Consider the following 22,453-nt stretch of genomic DNA (forward strand, 5'->3'; position numbering starts at 1 on the left):
GGATGTTTCTTTCAGGGCCCATGCTTCACTGCCATAGCATGCTATTGGTCGAATTAAGGTTTTATAGATTCTCATCTTTGTATTTCGGTGGACAAAATGGGAGAGGGCAAAATAAGCTCTGTTTGCCTGCGTTATTCTCTTTCGTATTTCTCCATCTTTTGATCCGTCGGCATATAGTTCTACTCCCAGATATGTAAACTTTCCAACCGTTTCAATGCCATGATGTATAATTTAAATAATGTTATATTTCTTCTCGTCTGTATCATTAGTTTTGTTTTTTCTGTGTTAACTTCCAGACCTACCTAGTCTTTTTGTTTGCGTTTTTAACTCTGAGTATGTCTCCTGTGCTCCTATTGATGTTCTACTCATACTATTAATATCATCGGCATAAGCGGCCAGTTGAACCGTTCGGTTGGCCAGTAGGTTTCCTCGTCCGGTTTGCATTTGCCTAACCGCATACTCCAGTGCCAGATTAAACAAAGTTGCGGCCAGCCTATCTCCCTGCTTTAGTCCCTGCGAAATTTTGAAAAAGTCTGTCCGGTGGTCTTGTATTCGTATCATGCCTCAGTTTCATCCATTGTGTCTTTAATGAGTCTAATTAGCTTGTGTGGTAGGGCCAATTCAGCTAATATATTGTAGAGTTTTTTCGTTTTGGTACAAATGGTAGACTCGCTCAAACGAAGCAGTTAAAACCATGTTGAGACTTTTGTAATCATTTTCAAAAAATTACGATGTACTGGGGACTATAATATTGTTGCTAATGTATAATACTGTTTATAGAGATCCATTTGTCATAAACAGTTACGGCTTGAATTAAGAAATCGAAGCTATACTTTAGTAACAATTTATTTGAGTGATAGGTATTATGTGCCATATTTAGATAATTTTTAATGGGCTATTTCGAGTGTTATAAAAAATGAAGGAGAACTAATTTTACTACATCATCACTGAGAATGGAATACCATTAAACTATTGCATAATGCAAACCTATAAATATAGTTTTCACCGACCATATATTTGATAATCAAATTTCCTTTTAAATTAGTGTATTCCTGTTGAAAGTTGGGCGTAGAATATTTGCACCGATCCGTTGTAGAATTAGGTGAATTTAAACCAGCGCAGTATCCACGCGGTGAAAGATGCCGTGAAATGGAAAAATTATAAAGAAAACATGATAATAAACTGAAAGAAATTACCTAGATACACTCATAGAAGAATAACTTTTCAAAAAACTAAGTTTTCAATCTAATAGCACATAAAACAACATCAAAAAATGTCATTCTACCAGACTGAAAGCAATGGGAACCTTCTCTGGTAACACCTCCGAGGCTTCTACAATTTGCAAGCCATAACGGATGCTGAGACTAAGGAAGATGAGGGAATTTTACAATTTATAATTCACGTCCCATCTGCTCAGCGCAGTAAAGTTCCAACGAGAATGGTTCCCTTCGTACTCCAATGGGAGAAAACATAAATCAAAAATGAATAACCATTTTCAGTTTCGTTGCAAAACGGAACTACAGCCGCATCATTATTCCAGTTCAAACAGAGAGTGCAGCAAGCACTTCTACCGGTTTCGAAACTTATTAGTCTCTCATCAGGAGGCACATATGCTGCTCTCTCTGAGCCAACTACGACAAACCCCGGCGTGCAGTCACGGATTGCAACGAACGAAATGGCAGGGATGCCCTAGCGGCAACTGCTATCAAAAACTAAGTTTTCAATCTAACAGCACATAAAACAACATCAAAAAATGTCATTCTACATCCTACCAGACTGAAAACAATGGGAACCTTTTCTGGTAACACCTCCGAGGCTTCTACAATTTGCATTGCAACATTATGGCTTGCAAATTGTAGAAGCCTCGGAGGTGTTACCAGAGAAGGTTCCCATTGCTTTCAGTCTGGTAGAATGACATTTTTTGATGTTGTTTTATGTGCTATTAGATTGAAAACTTAGTTTTTTGATAGCAGTTGCCGCTGGGCCATCCCTGCCATTTCGTTCGTTGCAATCCGTGACTGCACGCCGGGGTTTGTCGTAGTTGGGTCAGAGAGAGCAGCATATGTGCCTCCTGATAAGAGACTAATAAGTTTCGAAACCGGTAGAGGTGCTTGCTGCACTCTCTGTTTGAACTGGAATAATGATGCGGCTGTAGTTTCGTGTTGCAAAGAAATTGAAAATGGTTATTCATTTTTGATTTATGTTTACTCCCACTGGAGTACGAAGGGAACCATTCTCGTTGGAACTTTACCGCGCTGAGCAGATGGGACGTGAATTATAAATTGTAAAATTCCCTCATCTTCCTTAGTCTCAGCATCCGTTATGGCTTGCAAATTGTAGAAGCCTCGGAGGTGTTACCAGAGAAGGTTCCCATTGTTTTCAGTCTGGTAGGATGTAGAATGACATGTTTTGATGTTGTTTTATGTGCTATTAGATTGAAAACTTAGTTTTTTGATAGCAGTTGCCGCTAGGGCATCCCTGCCATTTCGTTCGTTGCAATCCGTGACTGCACGCCGGGGTTTGTCGTAGTTGGGTCGGAGAGAGCAGTATATGTGCCTCCTGATGAGAGACTAATAAGTTTCGAAACCGGTAGAGGTGCTTGCTGCACTCTCTGTTTGAACTGGAATAATGATGCGGCTGTAGTTTCGTGTTGCAACGAAATTGAAAATGGTTATTCATTTTTGATTTTTTAATAACTTTTCACTTCATGAGAAGTTCCAAAGCTATAATAATTCTCGACATAAACGAAAATACCAAGGAAGAATGGACTAATTTCACAAAGGAGCTCTTCCTGGATACGAGGACACCACTTAACACCGCGAATAGTCGTCCTAGTATCTTAAAAGTGAAAGTAGTCTAGTCGCAACAAAGGGGGTCCCGTGGGAAATTCTAGCTCGCCGTGATTTGATGGTGGTATTATAGGTTTTTTGGGTCGCTGAATCCAATGGAAGTGGTCTGGAAGCCCAAATATGGCGCGTTTCATTGTTATTAACAAATTATGGTAAAATTAGGTATTTTTCAGGTATTATTAGAAGCCCTGTAAAGAAATTGATAGTATTAAGGTCTTCTCTGGTGTATTTTTGGTCACTGAATCGAATGCGACTAGTCGAGATTACTCAAAATATGTTCTTATTTTGTTAATAACAAACTCTTATTTTGTTAATAACAAAATAATTGTTTATTTGCCGAAAAGCTCGAAATAGTGCGCTATCTACAGCAAGTTTGTCTTGTCTTTTTCATAGTATTTTTATACGCTATATCGATTGCCACTAGTCGTGATACCTTAAACCACGTTCCGACTTTGTTATTAATAAATAATTGGAAAAATAACGGTTTATAGTACCTACGCTACGTTTACTCACGGTTTTTGCTCTAATTTAAAAAAACAACTTGGATTGACATGGAATTTGGCATACGCCTAGCTAACATGTCAAGCAAAACAAGTGATAGTGTGCCGATGTGTTCTTTTACCCCGGGGATGAGTTTCTCCCCTTTTCGGGAGTGAAAAAAGAAACCTTTAAAATGAGTCAGGAAGAGGTTAAACTGATTAATTCTAAGCAACTTTTGTTATATACAGTATTTTCACTAAGTCAATACTTTTTGAGTTATTTGTGAGTGAATATGTTCATTTTTCAACAAAAAACATAAGTTTTCAGATGGTTTTTCGCAAATAACTCAACAAGTAAATATTTTTTCAAAAAAAATTTCTTAGCAAAAATATAGACTACAGTCGAACCCGCTTAATAGAATACCTGTTATAGGAATATCCCGCTTTAAGGAATAGAAATTTAAGGTCCCGAAACGTTTCTACTAGCCACCAATGATCGGTTATTAGAATATTCCGGTTATAAGAATACTTTTGTTTGGCACAAAGGCTATTCCAATAAGCGGGTTCGACTGTATATAAAAAAGTGAAAAAAATGGTGTATTCGCGAGGTCCGTAGACCCAGTAGAAGCGGAGTTGTAGCTAATGAACAACATGTTCATATTCGTCAAATACCAAATCCTATATTTCAACATAAAATAGCCAAAAAATGAAGCACTTTTTGAGGAAAACTCATTACAACTTTTTTAATGCTTAAAAAAAACTTTATTCTTGTTTTTGAAGTTATACTTCTTTACGGGCGTAATGACGGTGAAATTTTATATGGGAAAACCTAGCGACCGGGCGCATGCGCATTATAACTTTGTTCTGATTGGATGTTCAAATGACATGACAAAAGTTATCCAATATGGCAGCTGTGGCACAGCTGTGGGACTGCGTTTGGTTATAATGTATGCTTGTTGCGTTTTAAAATTTGTAGGAAGAGAAACAACAAACAAAAAGTTAGTTAATGGTTATACTGCCTTTTTAAATAGTTTTCATATTATATTTTTGGACTTATTTACATAGAAGAGATGATTGTTTCATGCCAATGTGAAAGCTCATCAAACTGTGCCTAGTATGAGTGCCGCAGATCTCGCTTATTCAAAGCTAAAGAATCTTTCACTGGTAAGTGTTTTATAAATAGTTGATCAAATTTTGTTATGATATTTGAACATAGCCACTTTGCACGACGCAAGTGATTGCGAAATTTATTAGTCGTTATACGGGCTCCGATACCTACCTTGAACCTACCAAAATACATAAGTAGTATGTAATACTTTTATTTACATAATTTATATTTATATTTACATAATATATTGTCTTCTTACTCTATGTTTTGTTGTATTTTTTCAATTCTAAATCATTTCAATTCAAAATCAAAATAATTTAATTTACATAAGTTAAAAATGTCAAAAGGTTAATCTGTTTAGTTAGACGATCTTCGCACATAATGACAAGCTGTCTCTGTGGCGCAGTTTTAATGCGAGAGAATCCCAATACAACGCAAATACCAGCCGCGTGGTAAGTTGGTTCGAATCCCAATAGAAACTTTTATTTTTTTATTTTTTTTTTTATACATTTTATGATTGTAAGTATATTTATTATATAATTTTATTTTCAGAAAATACGTATTTAGTTAAAAAATTTTCCGACAATTAATGTTCAGAAATCATTTGTGGCATTTTTAGTGTGTTTGTGTGTGTTTTATTTTTTTATTATTTTAATTTTTGGCACTGTTTTAATAAAAATGTTTGAGAAGTAGTAAGTATAAATTAATTTAATATTTAAATAAAATATAAATAAAAAGTATATTAATTTCGTTTATAATCATATAATCATATAATAGAAGTATAACTTCTTACGTGCGTACAAAGTACACACACATTCTTTTTTGAAAAAGTATCTAGTACTTATCAAAATTAAGCAAGTTATGCTCAAAATAAAGTTGGTCCCTTTTGTAAAGTTAGTAAAAAACGAGAAAATCACCCCCTAATTAGCATCTTAAATGAAATTAATCGTTACCGCTTTACAAGTTGCTTTACTTATGTTGTATTTATATAATTTGTAAGTTTCATGAGTTCGAATGTGCTTATAAAACCACCAAAAACGTGTTTTTTTTGTTGAAAAATGAACATATTCACTCGCAAATAAACTCGAAAAATATTGACTTATTGAAAAAACTGTATAGAACAACATTTGCTTAGAATTAATCAGTTTATCTACTTTCAGACTTATTTTAAAGCTTTCTTTTTTCACCCCCGAAAAGGGGTGAAACTTACCCCAGGGTAAAAGAACACATCGGCACACTATCACTTGTTTTGCTTGACATGTTAGCTACGCGTATGCCAAATTCCATGTCAATCCAAATTGTTTTTTTAAATTAGAGCAAAAACCGTGAGTAAACGTAGCGTAGCGTAGGTACTATAAACCGTTATTTTTCTAATAATTTATTAATAACAAAGTCGGAACGTGGTTTAAGCTATCACGACTAGTGGCAATCGATATAGCGTATAAAAATACTATGAAAAAGACAAGACAAACTTGCTGTAGATAGCGCATTATTTCGAGCTTTTCGGCGAATAAACAATTATTTTGTTATTAACAAAATAAGAACTTATTTTGAGTAATCTTGACTAGTCGCATTCGATTCAGCGACCAAAAATACACCAGAGAAGACCTTACACTATCAATTTATTTACAGGGCTTCTAATAATACCTGAAAAATACCTAATTTTACCATAATTTGTTAATAACAATGAAACGTACCATATTTGGGCTTCCAGACCACTTCCATTGGATTCAGCGACCCAAAAAACCTATAATACCACCATCAAATCACGGCGAGCTAGAATTTCCCACTGGACCCCCTATGTTGCGACTAGACTAAAATCGAGAAAGCCATCAGACAAAGCAAACTACATAATTAGTTTAATAAGTTACTCTCTTAAACTGCTTTTTAAGATAATGATCAATAGAATTAAGCAGACAGGTGAAGAAACAATAGGAAACAAACAATTCGGTTTCAGGGAAGAAATGGAAACAAGGGAAACTTTCTCTTCTTCTCTTCTTAACTCAGGCGAGACTCGTTAGTCTCTGGCACTTGGTCATAAGACCTTTGTACCAAACCCTGTTCTTCTCCTTAAACTTTAATAAGTCCTGTGGAATAAGGGAAATTTTATTCTCAATGCTAACATTACTTTAAAGATCATGGGAAGTACAGAAACCAATTTACGTCTGCTTTATAGATTTTGAAAAGACCTTTGATATGCTCCAACTTGATAGGTTGTTTGAGTATGTAGAAATAGTTGTAATAGAAGATAAAGATCTGAAACGACTACAAAATCTATATTGGAATCAAGAATCTTCTATTCTGGTAGAGGGCAAAGAAACAGACAAAATTGTCATTAAAAGAGGTCTCAGACAAGGTTGTCTGATATCCCCAACTTTGTTTAACGTGTACTGGGAAATATTTAACGAAACCTTGGAAGGGCAATGTGAAGTTCTAATTGGGGGAGAAACTATTAACAAAATCAGATATGCAGATGACATAGCGATCGTGGCTGAAAATATCGAAGATCATCACTTCCTTATAGATCGAGTCATTAGAAAAGAAGATAAAGATCTGGAACGTCTACAAAATCTATATTGATATCAAGAATCTTCTATTCTGGTAGAGGGCAAAGAAACAGACAAAATTGTCATTAAAAGAGGTCTCAGACAAGGTTGTCTGATATTCCCAACTTTGTTTAACGTGTACTGGGAAATAGTATTTAACGAAACCTTGGAAGGGCAATGTAAAGTTAAAATTGGGGGAGAGACTATTAACAAAATCAGATATGCAGATGACATAGCGATCATGGCTGAAAGTATCGAAGATCGAGTCACTAGAAAATGCTATTTATGCCAAGTCTAATAACGGACTTAACATAAATATATCAAAGACAAAGTTACTTGTGGTTAGTAAACCAAACATTAACAAATATTGTTTCTTCTCCTTTAAGTGTCTTCTTCTTCTTCATGTGCCATCTCCTCTAAAAAGGTTGGCAACCATCACGGCAATTCGCACTTTCGATACCGCTGCTCTAAAGAGATCAGCAGAAGTGCAATTAAACCAAGCTCTCAAATTGTTTAACCAGGAGATGCGTCTCATTCCGCGACTCCTTCTACCTCTTTAAGTGTAGTCTCATTTAAAAAGATTGACTTTACGGCTATCTTCACCTTTGATACTGCTGCTCAAACAGCTCAATAGAGTTACAATTGTATTTTTCGGTCCAGTATCTTTCCCATTTTCCCTGTATAATGGCCTGCAGCAACGCATACCTCTAACACCTCTCTTACCTCTCATGACATAACCCAGATCAGGCAATTTTCATATTTTAATTGTATTTAACATCTCTAATATTTCATATATTTCATATTTTAATTGTATTTAACATCTTTAAACGTTGTGGTTCGTTAATAGGTCTGGATCCCTCGTATGAAAAAAAGTTGACTAATAGCAAGCTGAAAATTTGTTAATAGCTTAAGGGTGTCTAGTCGGACAAACTTTGATATATAAGAACACTGGAACAGGAGAAGTTTTAATTGTGGAACAGGTTAAAATTTTGGAACGGTCAGACCACGAAAACGTCACATGTATTTTGTCCGACAGAACTTCCAATTGATTTGTTACCCTTTCATTAAACTCTCATGCAAAAATCAGGCTACTATTTATCACCAAATGGGAATTATAATGAGTGGAACACGTAGAATATGTCAAATGACAGGAATTATGACAGGTGATAAATAGCAGTCTGATTTTTGCATGAGAGTTTAATGAAAGGGTAACAAATCAATTGGAAGTTCTGTCGGACAAAATACATGTGACGTTTTCGTGGTCTGACCGTTCCAAATTTTTAACCTGTTCCACAATTAAAACTTCCCCTGTACTAGTGTTCCCATATATCAAAGTTTGTCCGACTAGACACCCTGAAGCTATTAACAAATTTTCAGCTTGCTATTAATCAACTTTTTTTCATACGCGGGATCCAGACCTATAATGTTCGTACCCTTATCGACCCAACTTATTTTAATTAGAAATTATTCTAGAAATTCTTCTACAAGCCCACATCTCAAACGCTTCTATTCAGAAAATACATAACACCTCAGTATTCGTACTTCGAGTTGCAGACTCAAAATATGAATAGACTTGAAGACATGTAAACATAACATATTTAAATAACTCTTATATTAATAACACAAATCTTATTTTTGCAGGAAAAACCAAAGAATTAGAAGGAGTAATCAACGATGATAAATTTATAGTATCTTTGAGGCATATAAAGCCACGAAAACGGTCAAGAGGAATGATAGAAACTTTATTTGCAGTAGATTTTCCAGAAAGCAATGACAAGTTTGCACTTCTGCTTGATAGAAAAGTCAAAAAAGGTAAGAATATTTTTTTTAGGTTTTTAACAGTTGTTTTAATAGATATGTTACGGGCCAAACCCGATTTCAGGATAAACTAGTTTGGCCTAGGCCAAACTTGGTCTTGACCGATTTTTATGAAATTATATATTATGTATATTCGGTAGGTCTTAGAAGGGGTCGTAATCTATTTTTCATATCCCTGAGTGATAAGGAGGGTTCCCCCTAACATTTTGTAATGTTAGGTGGGGATGTGTGTACATAACGTACTCTATAACACTACGTGTACATACAAATTAAAAAAATTATGATCAAAATCCATCAACAAGCTCAGGCGATATTAATCGCAGCATATTTTTGACAACTAATGATTGCCCTGGAAAAATTAAAAATCCCACATAAACTCAGAAAATTAATAAATATGACAATGAGAACTACCAAAATTAGCATAAAGACGCAAAGAGGCGAGACAGATGAATTAATTATAAATAAAGGAGTGAAACAAGGGGATGCCTTATCCACGACACTGTTTAATCTAGCTTTAGAATATGTACTACGAAATATAAACAAAGGAAACCTAAGAACAAGAGGTGGACAAATAATCGCATATGCAGATGACATTGTTATTATTGCAAAAAATAGAAACATAATGAAAAAAATGCTAGAAGAAATAAAAGAGAAAGGGGAGACAATGGGACTCAGATTAAATGAAGAAAAGACGAAAATATTAAGACTAGGGAAACCAGCAATAAAAGGAAAAACCAAAATAGGAAATTCAGAGTTTGAAGATGTAGAACATTTCAAATACCTAGGAGTGACAATAAGCAAAACGGGTGAAAGAATACCAGAAATAAAAGAAAAAATATTGGCAGCGAATAAAGCTTATTTTGCAAATAAAACACTACTTAAAAGCAAAATACTGTCTATTAAAACCAAGATGAGAATGTATAACGATGACTAAAAAAGATGAAGAAAACTTAAGAATAGTGGAGAGAAAGATCATGAGAACCATACTGGGACCAATCAGAACAGAGCAAAATGAATATCGAAGCCGAACAAATGCAGAGATTAAGAAAGTACTAAAAGAAGATATCGTGACCAAAATAAAGCAATGCAGAGTTAGATGGTTAGGTCACATCTGGCGGGCAGGAGATGAAGCAGTGACATATGCTATGATAGAATGGAATCCAGGAGGAAGAAAGAAAAGAGGAAGACCAAGATCAAGGTGGTTGCAAGAAGTTGAAGAAGACTTAAAAAACGCAGGAGTCAGAGAATGGCGGGGAAAAACTAGAGATAGGAAAAAATGGAGAGAAATCGTTAAGAAGATATCATAAGCAAAAGGGACTGATCCTCCTAAGAAATAGGATCTAGAAAGCTTACGCGACTTAGCCCCATATCGGGGTGTACAGTCACGATATATATATATATATATATATATATATATATATATATATATATATATATATATATATATATATATATATATATATATATATATATATATATATATATATATATATATATATATATATATATATATATATATATAACAGGTATATAATCTTTGCTGAACAGTTAGGAAACAAGGTTGAAATATTGGGGTAGCAGCAATCTCAAAGAAAACTCTTTATAATAATTCCAAGCTTTCGATAATGTTTATTATCATCTTCAGGAAAATTATTTGAGGATGTAGAGTCTAGTTGTTAAATACTGACATAACAATGAAATTTTGTCTTGGTAAATAGTAAATAATATAAATTAAAGTAAAAACTATATAAAAACTTATAAAAATCTGAGTATAAAGCGATAAAAGCTAAAATATTTTTTAATATTTTTAATACATAATTTTTTAAAAAATATTTTAGCTTTTATCGCTTTATACTCAGATTTTTATAAGTTTTTATATAGTTTTTACTTTAATTTATATTATTTACTATTTACCAAGACAAAATTTCATTGTTATGTCAGTATTTAACAACTAGGCTCTACATCCTCAAATAATTTTCCTGAAGATGATAATAAACATTATCGAAAGCTTGGAATTATTATAAAGAGTTTTCTTTGAGATTGCTGCTACCCCAATATTTCAACCTTGTTTTATATATATATATATATATATATATATATATATATATATATATATATATATTTGAAGAATCAGTTTCATTTTTTGAGTGCACGTATTTTAATAATTCCCCTCCACCGACCATGAATCGATTTCGTTAGGACGTCATTTTCAAAGCTTTATTAACCTCTCTGCTGAGGTTCAAAGTTTACTCAAACTTTTACACATAAACTATATACCTTCAACTTCAAAATGGCTCTAGTTAGGTTGCTTAATTGTTATAAACAAAGCAGTGGCATTAAATAAAAAAGTGGCTATTTTTGACCGTAATTAACCTAGGCAAAAAGTTTTTATTTGAAAATTCGTGTAAAAATACCGGTTTTTCAAATCCCACTGTAGTTTTAGCCTACAGTCAATAATAACAAAGTTATTCAAATTGTTTATAAGCCAAAAATGACTCTATTTTAGTAAAATGTTTTCGGAGCGATAAAAATTATTTTTTAATAATTTTTTTAAATACGTTAAAAATATGTCAATTTATTCTTTCATGTAGTTTTCACAGAATTGCTATATTATTATCATTTTCTGAATTTTGCGAAAAAGAAGCTCTTTGGGATAAACAAATTGAATAAAATTTAAACTAATTGACGAATCGTCTTACAATTTTTTGTGCATTATATGGACTATAATTTGATTCAACTTTTCGTGCAATATGAAAGTCTTAAATTCATTTTCGCAAAAGTTATAGCAATTTTTTTATTTTAGAAATTTCAGTCTTATTTTGCAATTTTCGAAGTAACAAGTGATCGGACCAAAATTCAAAAACTACCATTTTAAACCTTGTCTCATCTGTTAAAAGAAGAATATTATAAATAAGACATTTAGTTACCCTATTTTTGCCTGCAGCGATTTAAACGAAAAAACTGAAATTTTTGACCCTTATTTGTTAATAACTAAATTTCTCGTCCGAACTGTGACGGGCATTTTTGTATTTATAATGAATTAGGTATACAGTGATGAGCGCGCTAATAACCGGCAAAATAGCTCAAAAGATGGAAAATGTATTGAATTGTGAGATAAAAAGAAATGAAACTACTGGAGGTGGGATTTTATCGGTATTAACTTATAATTTACATTACCATTATGAATAGTTTCCACCTTTATACCTTTAAACGTCAGCTAGTTAACTTCAGTCATAATTCTAATTCTACGTATGACGTTCCTTCAAACTCAGTTTTATCAGGTTATGTATATCTTCTTCTTCTTCTTTGGTTTTGTTAGCCTCTACCTACATGGGTATTTTGGCCAGCTCATCCTGTTAGAATAAAAGAAAAAAAATCAACCATCTACAATTTAGAGTTAATAACTCAATAATTCCAAATTTGAATATTTAATTATTGCAAAAAAAGTCACAAATATGGGATTTGAAACAACCTTCGACAGTTCTGTAGTGACATGCGGGACGTCTAAAATCATGGTAGAAATTAAATTAATTTTAGAATAAAAAATTACTACTAATTAAACTGTTTTTATTTTGCTTTATTGTCTTCAATTGATTTTTACTTTATGCGAAATAAAAAAAATGGTAATGCCATGTTAACGTCATACGTAGTTATGAGGAAAGCAAAATATTGGAAATGAATGGATAAAATAATAAATAATTTGAACAATATGTCAAAAATTACATACGACTAGATTACTAGATAATTCAAATCTAGGTAAAATAACAATACAATCTTTTGTATAAACAGTCTGTAATCATCTGGGTTCTTCACTTCAACTAACTGAGGCCACATTACGCAATCTTGTAATGATCATTTTCTTCTTCCTTTATTGGGTTTTATCCCTCCGGATAATTCTCCCAGCTTACACCAGGGAAATCTTGTAATGATCGGCAGTTGTCCCTGAGCTAGAAAGGTTTTTGCCTTTGTTGTATTTGTCCCATGACAATTCGAAATTGCCAATTAACTAAATAACGAGAAGAAGAAATAGAAGCAGATTGTGTAATGGTCGGCAGTTATCCCTGTACGAGAAAAGATTTTACCCTTGTTGTATTTGTCCGATATCAACTATAAATTTTAGGTGAATAGGGGATTTTTCCTTTATTCCAAGACGATGGACCAGCCAAATACCCATACAGGTAGAGGCCAATAAACAATAGAAGAAGAAGAGATACATAACTTATTAAAACTAGGTTTGAAAGAACGTCATACGTAGAATTATGACCCGTGATTATGACCGAAGTTAACTAGCTGACGTTTAAAGGTATAAAGGTGGAAACTATCCATAATGGTAACGTAAATTATAAGTAAATATTGATAAAATCCCACCTCCACTAGTTGCATTTCTTTTTATCTGACAACTTAATATATTTTCCATCTTTTGAGCTATTTTGCCGGTTATTAGCGCGCTCATCACTGTATATAGTACCCAAAAAGCCCATTTGCAACTTGGCTGTTCAAGTGTCCCGAACATGGTATATTTTTGCCTTATTTCCCTTGCGTATAGGTATAAACACTAAAGTAGCTCTATGAAAACAGTACCAAAAAAATTTTACACTCGATTTCTTAGTTTAAACAAAGGAATGTATTTGCACTAGTTTTATGGGGACCTTCAATGATACGGCAAATTTATTTTGCGGTCTGCGGATGCTGTAATTGGACCACTAATAATTTCTTAATGAGGAGCGCTTACTAGTACACATGTTCCAAGAACTAAGATTGTAGAATCTTTTTTTTTTTAATTACTACTAGAAATTCTTGTTATTACATTCCTTTGTGAAGTAAGCACATTGTATCAAAATATCTCAAAGATGAAACATACATAATAATATTTGAGAGCAACAAAGTGTGGAGCAAATGAATGCGGTCATCTAAATAATTTATGAATGGATAGATAACAGAATCAAATATTATAAAGAAAAAAGCGAACTAAAAAAGATATCTAGCATTACATCTCTAAGATATCTACAACATATTATATATGCTACTGGCATGGATAAGCGTCCCATGGCATATCTTATATTGTTCGTTAACTCGCCGTTTATTTTTTGCCCTCATTTGCATTTTCCATACATTTTTTAAACATTTCCTCGGAGTAAATATAAGATACACCCCTGCCGGACACCTCCTTTGATCTTCAAACTTTCAGTAAGTTCATTGCCAATTTTTGCTTTTGCTGTTTGACACCAGTAAGTATAGGTTTGCCACAATCCGAATATCCTTATCGTTAATACCTGTCTTACGCGGAATATCTATTAATTGTTTATAATTGACATTGTCAAATGCTTTTCATATTTTATTGTTTCGTATAAAAATTCTTGCTGTATTTAGTGAAGTTTTACACTTCGTCCTTCACCTTCAGCAGTTGAATGCTACACATAATTAAAAAAAATCTTATAAAAATCCTACTTTTATCTATTTCAAAAGGCATGTAGGTATATGCAGTTAACCAATATCATTTTCAGGTTTTTAGGGTTAGGGTAAAGTTTTGATGTCTTTCCATACTTAGGATTTTTCTTTCCCAAACACGTAATCTTTCTTCGTTTGCCTTTGTTATCGGCCACGTTTCGCTGCTATACATCACAACGGGTCATTTTGGTCATCTTTCCTATAAAAAATTTGCTTGATTGTGAGATCCTTTCTTAAATAATACCTATCTATCTTTTAAATACATGTTTATATATTGTATAAAGTAGCATAAACACTAACAAATTATCTTTCTTTTAGTAACCGTTGAAACTGTGGAGAATGGCAAAAAGAGATCTCAACATTTTAAAGTAGATTCTTTAGATGAAGATAATAGTATAAAATCTCTAATACTAGAGGTCAACCAAAATGAGCCTGGCGCGCATGCTACTCTATATTTAGATTGTACTTCGTATGGTATGGTAGCTCTACCAAAGACGTTAAGAGAGATGCACAAAACACCTGACCGTAAATTAGAAGTGGTAAGTATATTTTTTTGTTTATTATATCTATAATGGATGGATATGACGTAGTATATGAACTGTTCTTCCGCCCACTTTTCATATTTTACGGTAGCCCTAGTTGTCCTACGGGGAGAACTATTTACAGTGTTATGGATAAATTTGAATCCAATGGTTCATTAAAATACTTTACTTTAATTTTTCGAGTCTGAATCCGACTACAGTTTTTCTGCCTAGTATCGGGCTATGTCTGCACCCTTTGTATTTACGAGCCACAAATTATCAAGAGTGCACTGTGATAGACAACTCATACTCTCAGGTGGTCCACATTCTGTATTTCCCCACATTCACAAAGTGCGTCGTTATCTGTGTTTATACCATACCCCATTTAACGAGGTTCTGCTTTACAGGGGCAACGCCAGTGCGTATGGTGGTTGAGTGTCCGCCAGGTTCTCCAGTCCAGGCTCATTCCATTAGGTCGTTCTGGGTGTAGGGGTAACAGTTCGGGTGGTTCAAAGCTGACGTTTCTCATAAATCTTTTCCTTGATTTAGGCTGGCTCGTTCCTGCCGGTTCGTCAAACCCGTATAATTGGTGCCTTTCATCGAAAGTTTGCCTGAATTCCTCCACATATTGTGAGGCGCATCTACGGTTTTCTGGTGATGAGAATCCAGCTGCCCGGTACGCATATTTACAAATGCTCCTATACTACGGCACCAGAGTGCCGAAATCGGTTAGCCTTTGAAATACACTATTACGCTACAAACCCTCATTGATTTAGGCACCTATTAAATTATAAGACATCTATTAAATTATGGTGCCTAAGTTTTTATTGCAATTAATATTATTGTAAGTATTGTGTATTTCAATTTATTGTATTCAAATAGAAATGTCGAAATTGCAATAAACCTAGCATACTTAAGAATGTGTTCTTTGACCCTAACCAGAGAAACAAATAAAACAAAAATTAAAAAAACGCCAATGGATAAAAAACAAATAATTATTTTTTACTTTTATTTATTTATAAGTACAGACATAATTACTCGTATACAGTGCGTCCATAAAGTAACGCATAAATTCATTATTAACTAAATAAACATCCTTAGAAATTACCAAAACAGGTCGATTTTTGATTTTAATTTATGATTTTTTGGCATATATATCATACTAGTGACGTCATCCGTCTGGACGTAATGACGTAATCGATGATTTTTTCAATAAGAATAGGGATCGTATGATAGCTCATTTGAAAGGCAATTCAATACTCTATTCAGTAATATATAAACATTAACATAATTATTTATACAGGGTATTCAAAAACAATTTTTTAATTAAATTGATTGACACAAAAAGAAGACTTTGCGTAGTTTATTTAATTCAAAAGACATTTTACTGCTGTCAGAAAACAGAAATAAAATGTTTATTTCAAATATAAACATTACTTTTTGCTTAATTTCAATGTTTAAGCTGTCACCCACCTGCTTCTTGACAATTTGAACATTTAATTTAAGCGAAAGGCAATGTTTATTTGCCAAATAAAAAAATGTATTTCTTTTTATGACAGCAGTAAAATGTATTTTTAATTAAATTAATTACGCACATTCGTCTTTTTGTGTCAATTAATTTAATATAAAAAAAATGGAACACCTTGTATAAAAAATTATGTTAATGTTTATATTATTGAATAGAGAATTGAATTGCCTTTCAAATGAGCTAGCACACGACCCCTATTCTCCTTTAAAAAATAATCGATTACATCATCACCTCCAGACGGATGACGTCACTAGTATGATATATATGCCAAATATCATAAATTAAAATCAAAAGTCGACCTGTTTCGGTAATTTCTAATAATGTTGTTTATTTAGTTAATAATGAATTTTTGCGATACTTTATGGACGCACTGTGTACGAGTAATTATATCTGTACCTATAAATAAATAAAAATAAAAAATACTTATTTCTTTTTTATTCAATGGCTTTTTTATAATTTTTGTTTTATTTGTTTCTCGGGTTAGGGTCAAAAAACACATTCTTAAATATGCTAGGTTTATTGAAGTTTAGACATTTCTATAAAAAAAATAAAATAAAAGTAAAGCAACAAAATGTACCTATGTATCTATAAAAATAATATTGTAGCAGTTATGTTATGAAATAAGAAATTTATGACTATGAATCTGCAATCAATCACAAACAAGTCTGGCTAATTGGCTCTGCCAAAGACATTTTTCAGAAAAGAAAAGACATTTCTATTCCTATTTTTCAAGCAATAAATTGAAATATAAATATACAATACTTACAATAATATTAATTGCAATAAAAACTTATAAACCAACATTTAATAGAAGTATTATAATTTAATAGGTGCCAAAATCAATGAGGGTTTGTAGAGTAATAGCGTATTTCAAAGGCTAACCGATTTCGGCACTCTGGTGCCGTAGTATAGGAGCATTTGTAAATATGCGCCCGGTACAGCAGGGTCAGAGAGGTAGATTTCATACTGCCTGTAGTTATTCTACATGTTTCATTTAATGCCGTGGTGACTTGTTGGGCGTGTCTAGATCTACCCCAGACGGGACAAGCATATTCCCCTGCTGTTGATTTTAAGACATGTGGGTTTTCACCCCACTTGTTCCCTACAAGTTTTAGAAGGTTGTTTCTCGTAGTAACCTTTTGTCTTGTAGTGACCGGTCTAGCATGACTCCAAGATATTTGGGCCTATCAGTATGTTCCAAGTTTTGTCCCTCCCAATAGATAGAATGCACATATGTACTTGGATTTTAGTAGGGTTTTGTTTTAGTTTAGTTTCATTAAACAATCAACCAACACCTTCAGCGTCGAAGAAACTCAGTATTTGTCACGATTTTTGCATTGTGACTTGGGCTTGTACACAACAACAGAATTGTCGAATTTTGGACGAGAACAATTCAGACGAGATCCAAGAGCGGCAAATGCTTTCCGAAAAAGTCACTGTTTGGTATGGATTTTGGGCCGGCGGTGTCATAGGTCCATATTTTTTTTGAGAACGACGTTGGCCTGACCATCATCGTCAACTAAGAGCGTCTTTGGTAGATGATTACCAACTTCTATTGCACTCCTTGCCACATAGCTCATGTAACATTTCGCTACTTGCCACACAGTACATGTCACATTGGAAATTTGGACGAGCGATTTGACCGTATGATCTTATCACCTAGATAAGCCGCGATGGACATTTAAACGTTGTTATATTCCATCCACGTTTAATTGGATGGGGGCCTTCTTCAAAAGCCACAACCTTTCTCTTGACATAAAAGTAAGAATGCTGCAATGATCTTCTCTTTTGTCTTTTTTATGGTATTGAATCGTAGACCTTGAACAAAAATACTTAAACTCCGTGGACTGATCTGGTCACAAATGAGCAGATCCTCAGAAGAACGAGGAAGAACCAATAGGTACTAGCCATCATCAAATCTCGAAATTTAAAATATTTCGGACACATTATGCGAAATGAATAGAGATATGAACTCCTAAAAGCCATCATGCAAGGAAAAATATTTGGAAAGCTAGGTCCAGGAAGAAGAAGAATATCCTGGTTAAAGAACCTCAGGTTCAATAGGTTCAGGTTAAATATACTGGTTCAATACAACATCTGTGCAGCTTTTTTGCACTGCTGCAGATAAGATAAATTTTGTCATGATGATCGCCAACATTCGTCACCAGGGCCGTGCGGTGCTATGATGCGGCGAGGCAGTCGCATCAGGCGGCATCACAAGGGGGGCGGCATAAACAGTAAAATAAAAAGAATTGTCAGATTGTGTAAAAATGTTGTCAGAAACTATAGAAAAAATGAAAAGTTACAGACAATATGGCTAATGATCAAATGAAAATTTAATGAAATTGTAGAAAATTTTGTTCCGAATTTCCAGCTGAAAATGAAATTCGAGCCAGGATAAAAAAAGTGTTTATTTGACTACGAAAATTCTGTGGACAAGCTCTTAACACATGAAGCTAAATTTGAAATAAAGTTCATCTATATTTTAGACATTGCCATTAATGCTTTGATTGATCGATTTTCGCTTCTAGAAACTCATACTTAATAAAAATTTTAAATTTTTATAAATGATATTTTAAAATTGAGGGAAATAGATGACGAAACACTAGAAAAATATGGTATGAATCTTTATTAAATAATTTCAATAGAAAAAGAAAAAATCTGAAAATATAATGATCTTATAAAAAATTGCGTGATATATTTCAAACGTGGTATCATTGACTCCATGAAACCTTTACAGGTTTTGAACTATTTGTGCCAAAATGACCTAATTTCTTTATACCAAAATGTAGTTGTAAACTAAGAATTTTATTAACACTCCCTGTCTCGGTAGGTACTGGGGAAAAAAGATTTTCAAAATTAAAAACTATTTACGAAGCTCCATATGACAAACAAAATTAAAAAATTTAGCACTTATTTCAATAGAGTTCTCACTAGCTGCTACACTTATCTATCCCCACTAGACTACACCAATCTGATTGACGAGTTTATCAAAATTAAAGTCATAAGGGTAAAATATAATCTTTGTCAATGTTACTTAAGAGCAAAAACGCAAAATTTGCTTGCAATGCTTTGTAAATGCATTCATTTTTTTTTCGAATCCTCAAAAAACTAATAAATATCTTTGAAAAATTCAAACGCTGATTGAAAGAATACATTATTAACGAGGGCTGAAAGTCCCTTAGGATAAACAAAAGGTTTCTTTTGAATAAGATATTTGAAATTAAAAATTACACTCAATTTTCTTTTTTTTACCCTGTAACCTGTTCAAATAGACATTATAGAGATTTTCTGGGACTTTCGGCCCTCGGTAATAATATAATCTTTTATTCTGCATTTATATATATTTTTTTTAAATACTAATTAGTTTCCTCAGGAAACGAAAAAAAAATGAATGCATTTAAAAAGCATTGCAAGCAAATTTTGGGCATCCCCACTTATGTAGTGATAATACATATATTTCATTTAATTTAAAGTATGTTTTTTTAAAATAAAAGTTTTCGTTAATTTTGTGTAGTTTCTTTTAATAAAAATAAAAGTTAAATTTCAATAATATTTAGGGGCGGTATTTAGAAGAATTGCATCATATTGAAAATATGTACCGCACGGCTCTATTCGTCACTGACAAACACATCAAGAAGAATATTCCACACATACATAATGGCGTCAAGAGGCCTTTGAAACAAATAAAAATGTCGATACATCAAAGATCCCATAAATGTAATTTATAATAAATTATAGATTTAAATGTATAGGTATAATACATTTTTATAAAGCGGTAATGCCAATGTATTTGTGGTTCCTACAAGACAATGCCTCGTGCCACAGTAAATTAGATGTTGGAGAATATTTTGTGGCCTACTACATAGATTCCCTGAATTCTCCTGAACTCCTCTGCACTAATTGTTGTTGAGATATTTAAAACAAAAAGTTTAGCGACGGGGACCGTTTCAAGATGTAAATAATTGGAAAGGATAATATCAGAAAAATACCCGTAAATTTAACCAGTTAAAATAAAGGATGTATTACAGGAGTTGACCAATAAACCATTCAAAGAAATTAATGAGGAGAAGGGTATGTCGAGGTATCAGTGGAATAAATGAAAATTAAATATGTATACATTTACTTTTTTGTAATTATTCTTGTTATATTATGTATTAGTTACACAACTTGTCTGTGTGTATTTGCTTATTTTCAATATAAATTCATATGCATACTTTACGTATTTAAATTGCAAAATAGTTAGAGAATATTATTAAATGAAAATATTATCATATTTTAATTACTCTAAAGAGATAAAGATCCATTATTAAAATTAAGAATATTAAAATTAGTTACAAAGTATAAATATAAGTAAAAAATAAACTAAAAATATTTTTTATTAAACACTTTTATTTAGTTCAATATTTTGCGTCAAATCTTTAGACGTTAATTTGACTGCCTTTTTACTTTATCGTACTATATACGTAGTATAGTATAATAGATAAAGTTATAGGATCGTGCAAAAAAAATTTTTTCAGATTTCACTTTTTTTCGACGTTTTGAGTCCCCCTGAGTCTAAAAAGCAAATAAAAAAAACATGTCGGAAGTATGTACGTACGTATGTACGTACGTATGTACGTACGTATGTCGCCACCGCCCAGCAAAAACTACTGGACCGATTTTGATGAAATTCGGTATGAGTAAGTTTAAGAGAATTTTGTCGAGAAACTAAGCTTTTAAAAAAAATCTCTCAAAGGGGGGCCGAAATAGGGGGGTTATTTAGGGCCCATTTTTGCAAATTTTGACAGAAATAAATGAAATTCAACTCAAAGTAAGCTCATCGATAGGTAAATAAAAGTACGGAATTTGACATTTCCAAATTCAAAATGGCGGCCAACATGGCCGACCGCCCCCCCGACACATTTCCCTATCTATCTAAAAAGTTTTTGAAGATAAGTTTAATTTGAAAAAGTCGTTATATAGCCTAAAGATGGGGCTATAAGAAAGATGTTATCGTTTTTCAGAAAAAGTTACGGGTTGCCTATATTTAAGGGGTCAAATTTTGACATAAATTTGAACTAGATTTTCTCAAAAATGGCTCCAAGGAATTTTTTTATTTTTTGATATATTTTTGATATCCTATCAGTAAATTGAATGACATTAGTCATATATCTTAACTCTCCATAGGAGGGGAGTTATGAATTTTTTATAAAAAAATATTCGAGTGCCCGTAACTTCCTTCTTAATAAAAACTAAAATTTGAAATTTTGCAGACATATATGGTATTTTATTATCTATTATCACAATAAATTTTACCAAAAACATGGCTTCCGGTTGAACCGGAAATGAATAAAAAATCTTAATTTTTTTGATACGCCCTGTATATTTTAACACATTTTGAAAGAATGCAAAATTACCTTTCCAATGACATCAAATTTATTGCTGTAGCTCAAAATCTCGAAAAGTTACGGTAAATAGAAATTTTGCTATAGGCTAAGGCTCCACGGGCGAGAAATTGACGCTAGCAGTAGCCGTAAAACGAACTTAAGGTTCCGCGGAACGGAATAGGAATAGCCGAACTGAACCGACTACGCACAAGTCCTGTAGTCGGTACAGTTCGGCTATTCCTATTCCGTTCCGCGGAACCTTAAGTTCCTTTTACGGCTACTGCTAGCGTCAATTTCCAGCCCGTGGAGCCGTAGCTCTTATGTGTGTCCTCTCTCACGCGTTCATAGCAGAGCATTATTGTAGAGCAGTCAATGAGGGTATTTGGCTCCGAATTCCATCCTACTACATTGATGTACTTGATATTTTCACAGTAAGTAGGGAATAGCTCAAGAAACAAAATCTACCCTATATACTATGGCGCTTTTATCTTGGGGCGGTTCCCACTTCTTCAATGGGGTGGAAAATTTGTTGGTCAAAATAAGCACGGAAGTGGCTGAAGAACCTATTTCTAAGCAAAAACTGGTCTATACTTTTTTTTGAGAACTCAATACTTTTTGAGTTATGCGTAGTTGAAAATTGGCCATTTTCATTGAAAAATGACACCTTTTCGGACGGATTTTTTGTGAATACCTTAAAAACTATGCATCGAACTTAAAACTCTATATAAAACATTTTTTAGATTATAAATAATAAAGAGATTCGTTCCTTCGTAAATGTTCTATTTAT

The 22,453-nt window shown here is 33.1% G+C and overlaps 1 protein-coding gene across 1 annotated transcript in view; it reads left to right on the top strand.

Moving 5' to 3' along the window:
- Positions 1-22,453, top strand: part of LOC114330165 (cartilage oligomeric matrix protein) — a 112,359-nt gene that overhangs the window by 23,409 nt on the left and 66,497 nt on the right. The window contains exons 2-3 of the mRNA XM_050655267.1: positions 8,624-8,794; positions 14,567-14,787. Of these exons, the coding sequence (XP_050511224.1) occupies positions 8,624-8,794; positions 14,567-14,787 (392 nt within the window). The remainder of the gene's footprint in view (positions 1-8,623; positions 8,795-14,566; positions 14,788-22,453) is intronic.

Source organism: Diabrotica virgifera, chromosome 7 (assembly GCF_917563875.1).
Source record: "Diabrotica virgifera virgifera chromosome 7, PGI_DIABVI_V3a".
Lineage (NCBI taxonomy): Eukaryota > Metazoa > Arthropoda > Insecta > Coleoptera > Chrysomelidae > Diabrotica > Diabrotica virgifera.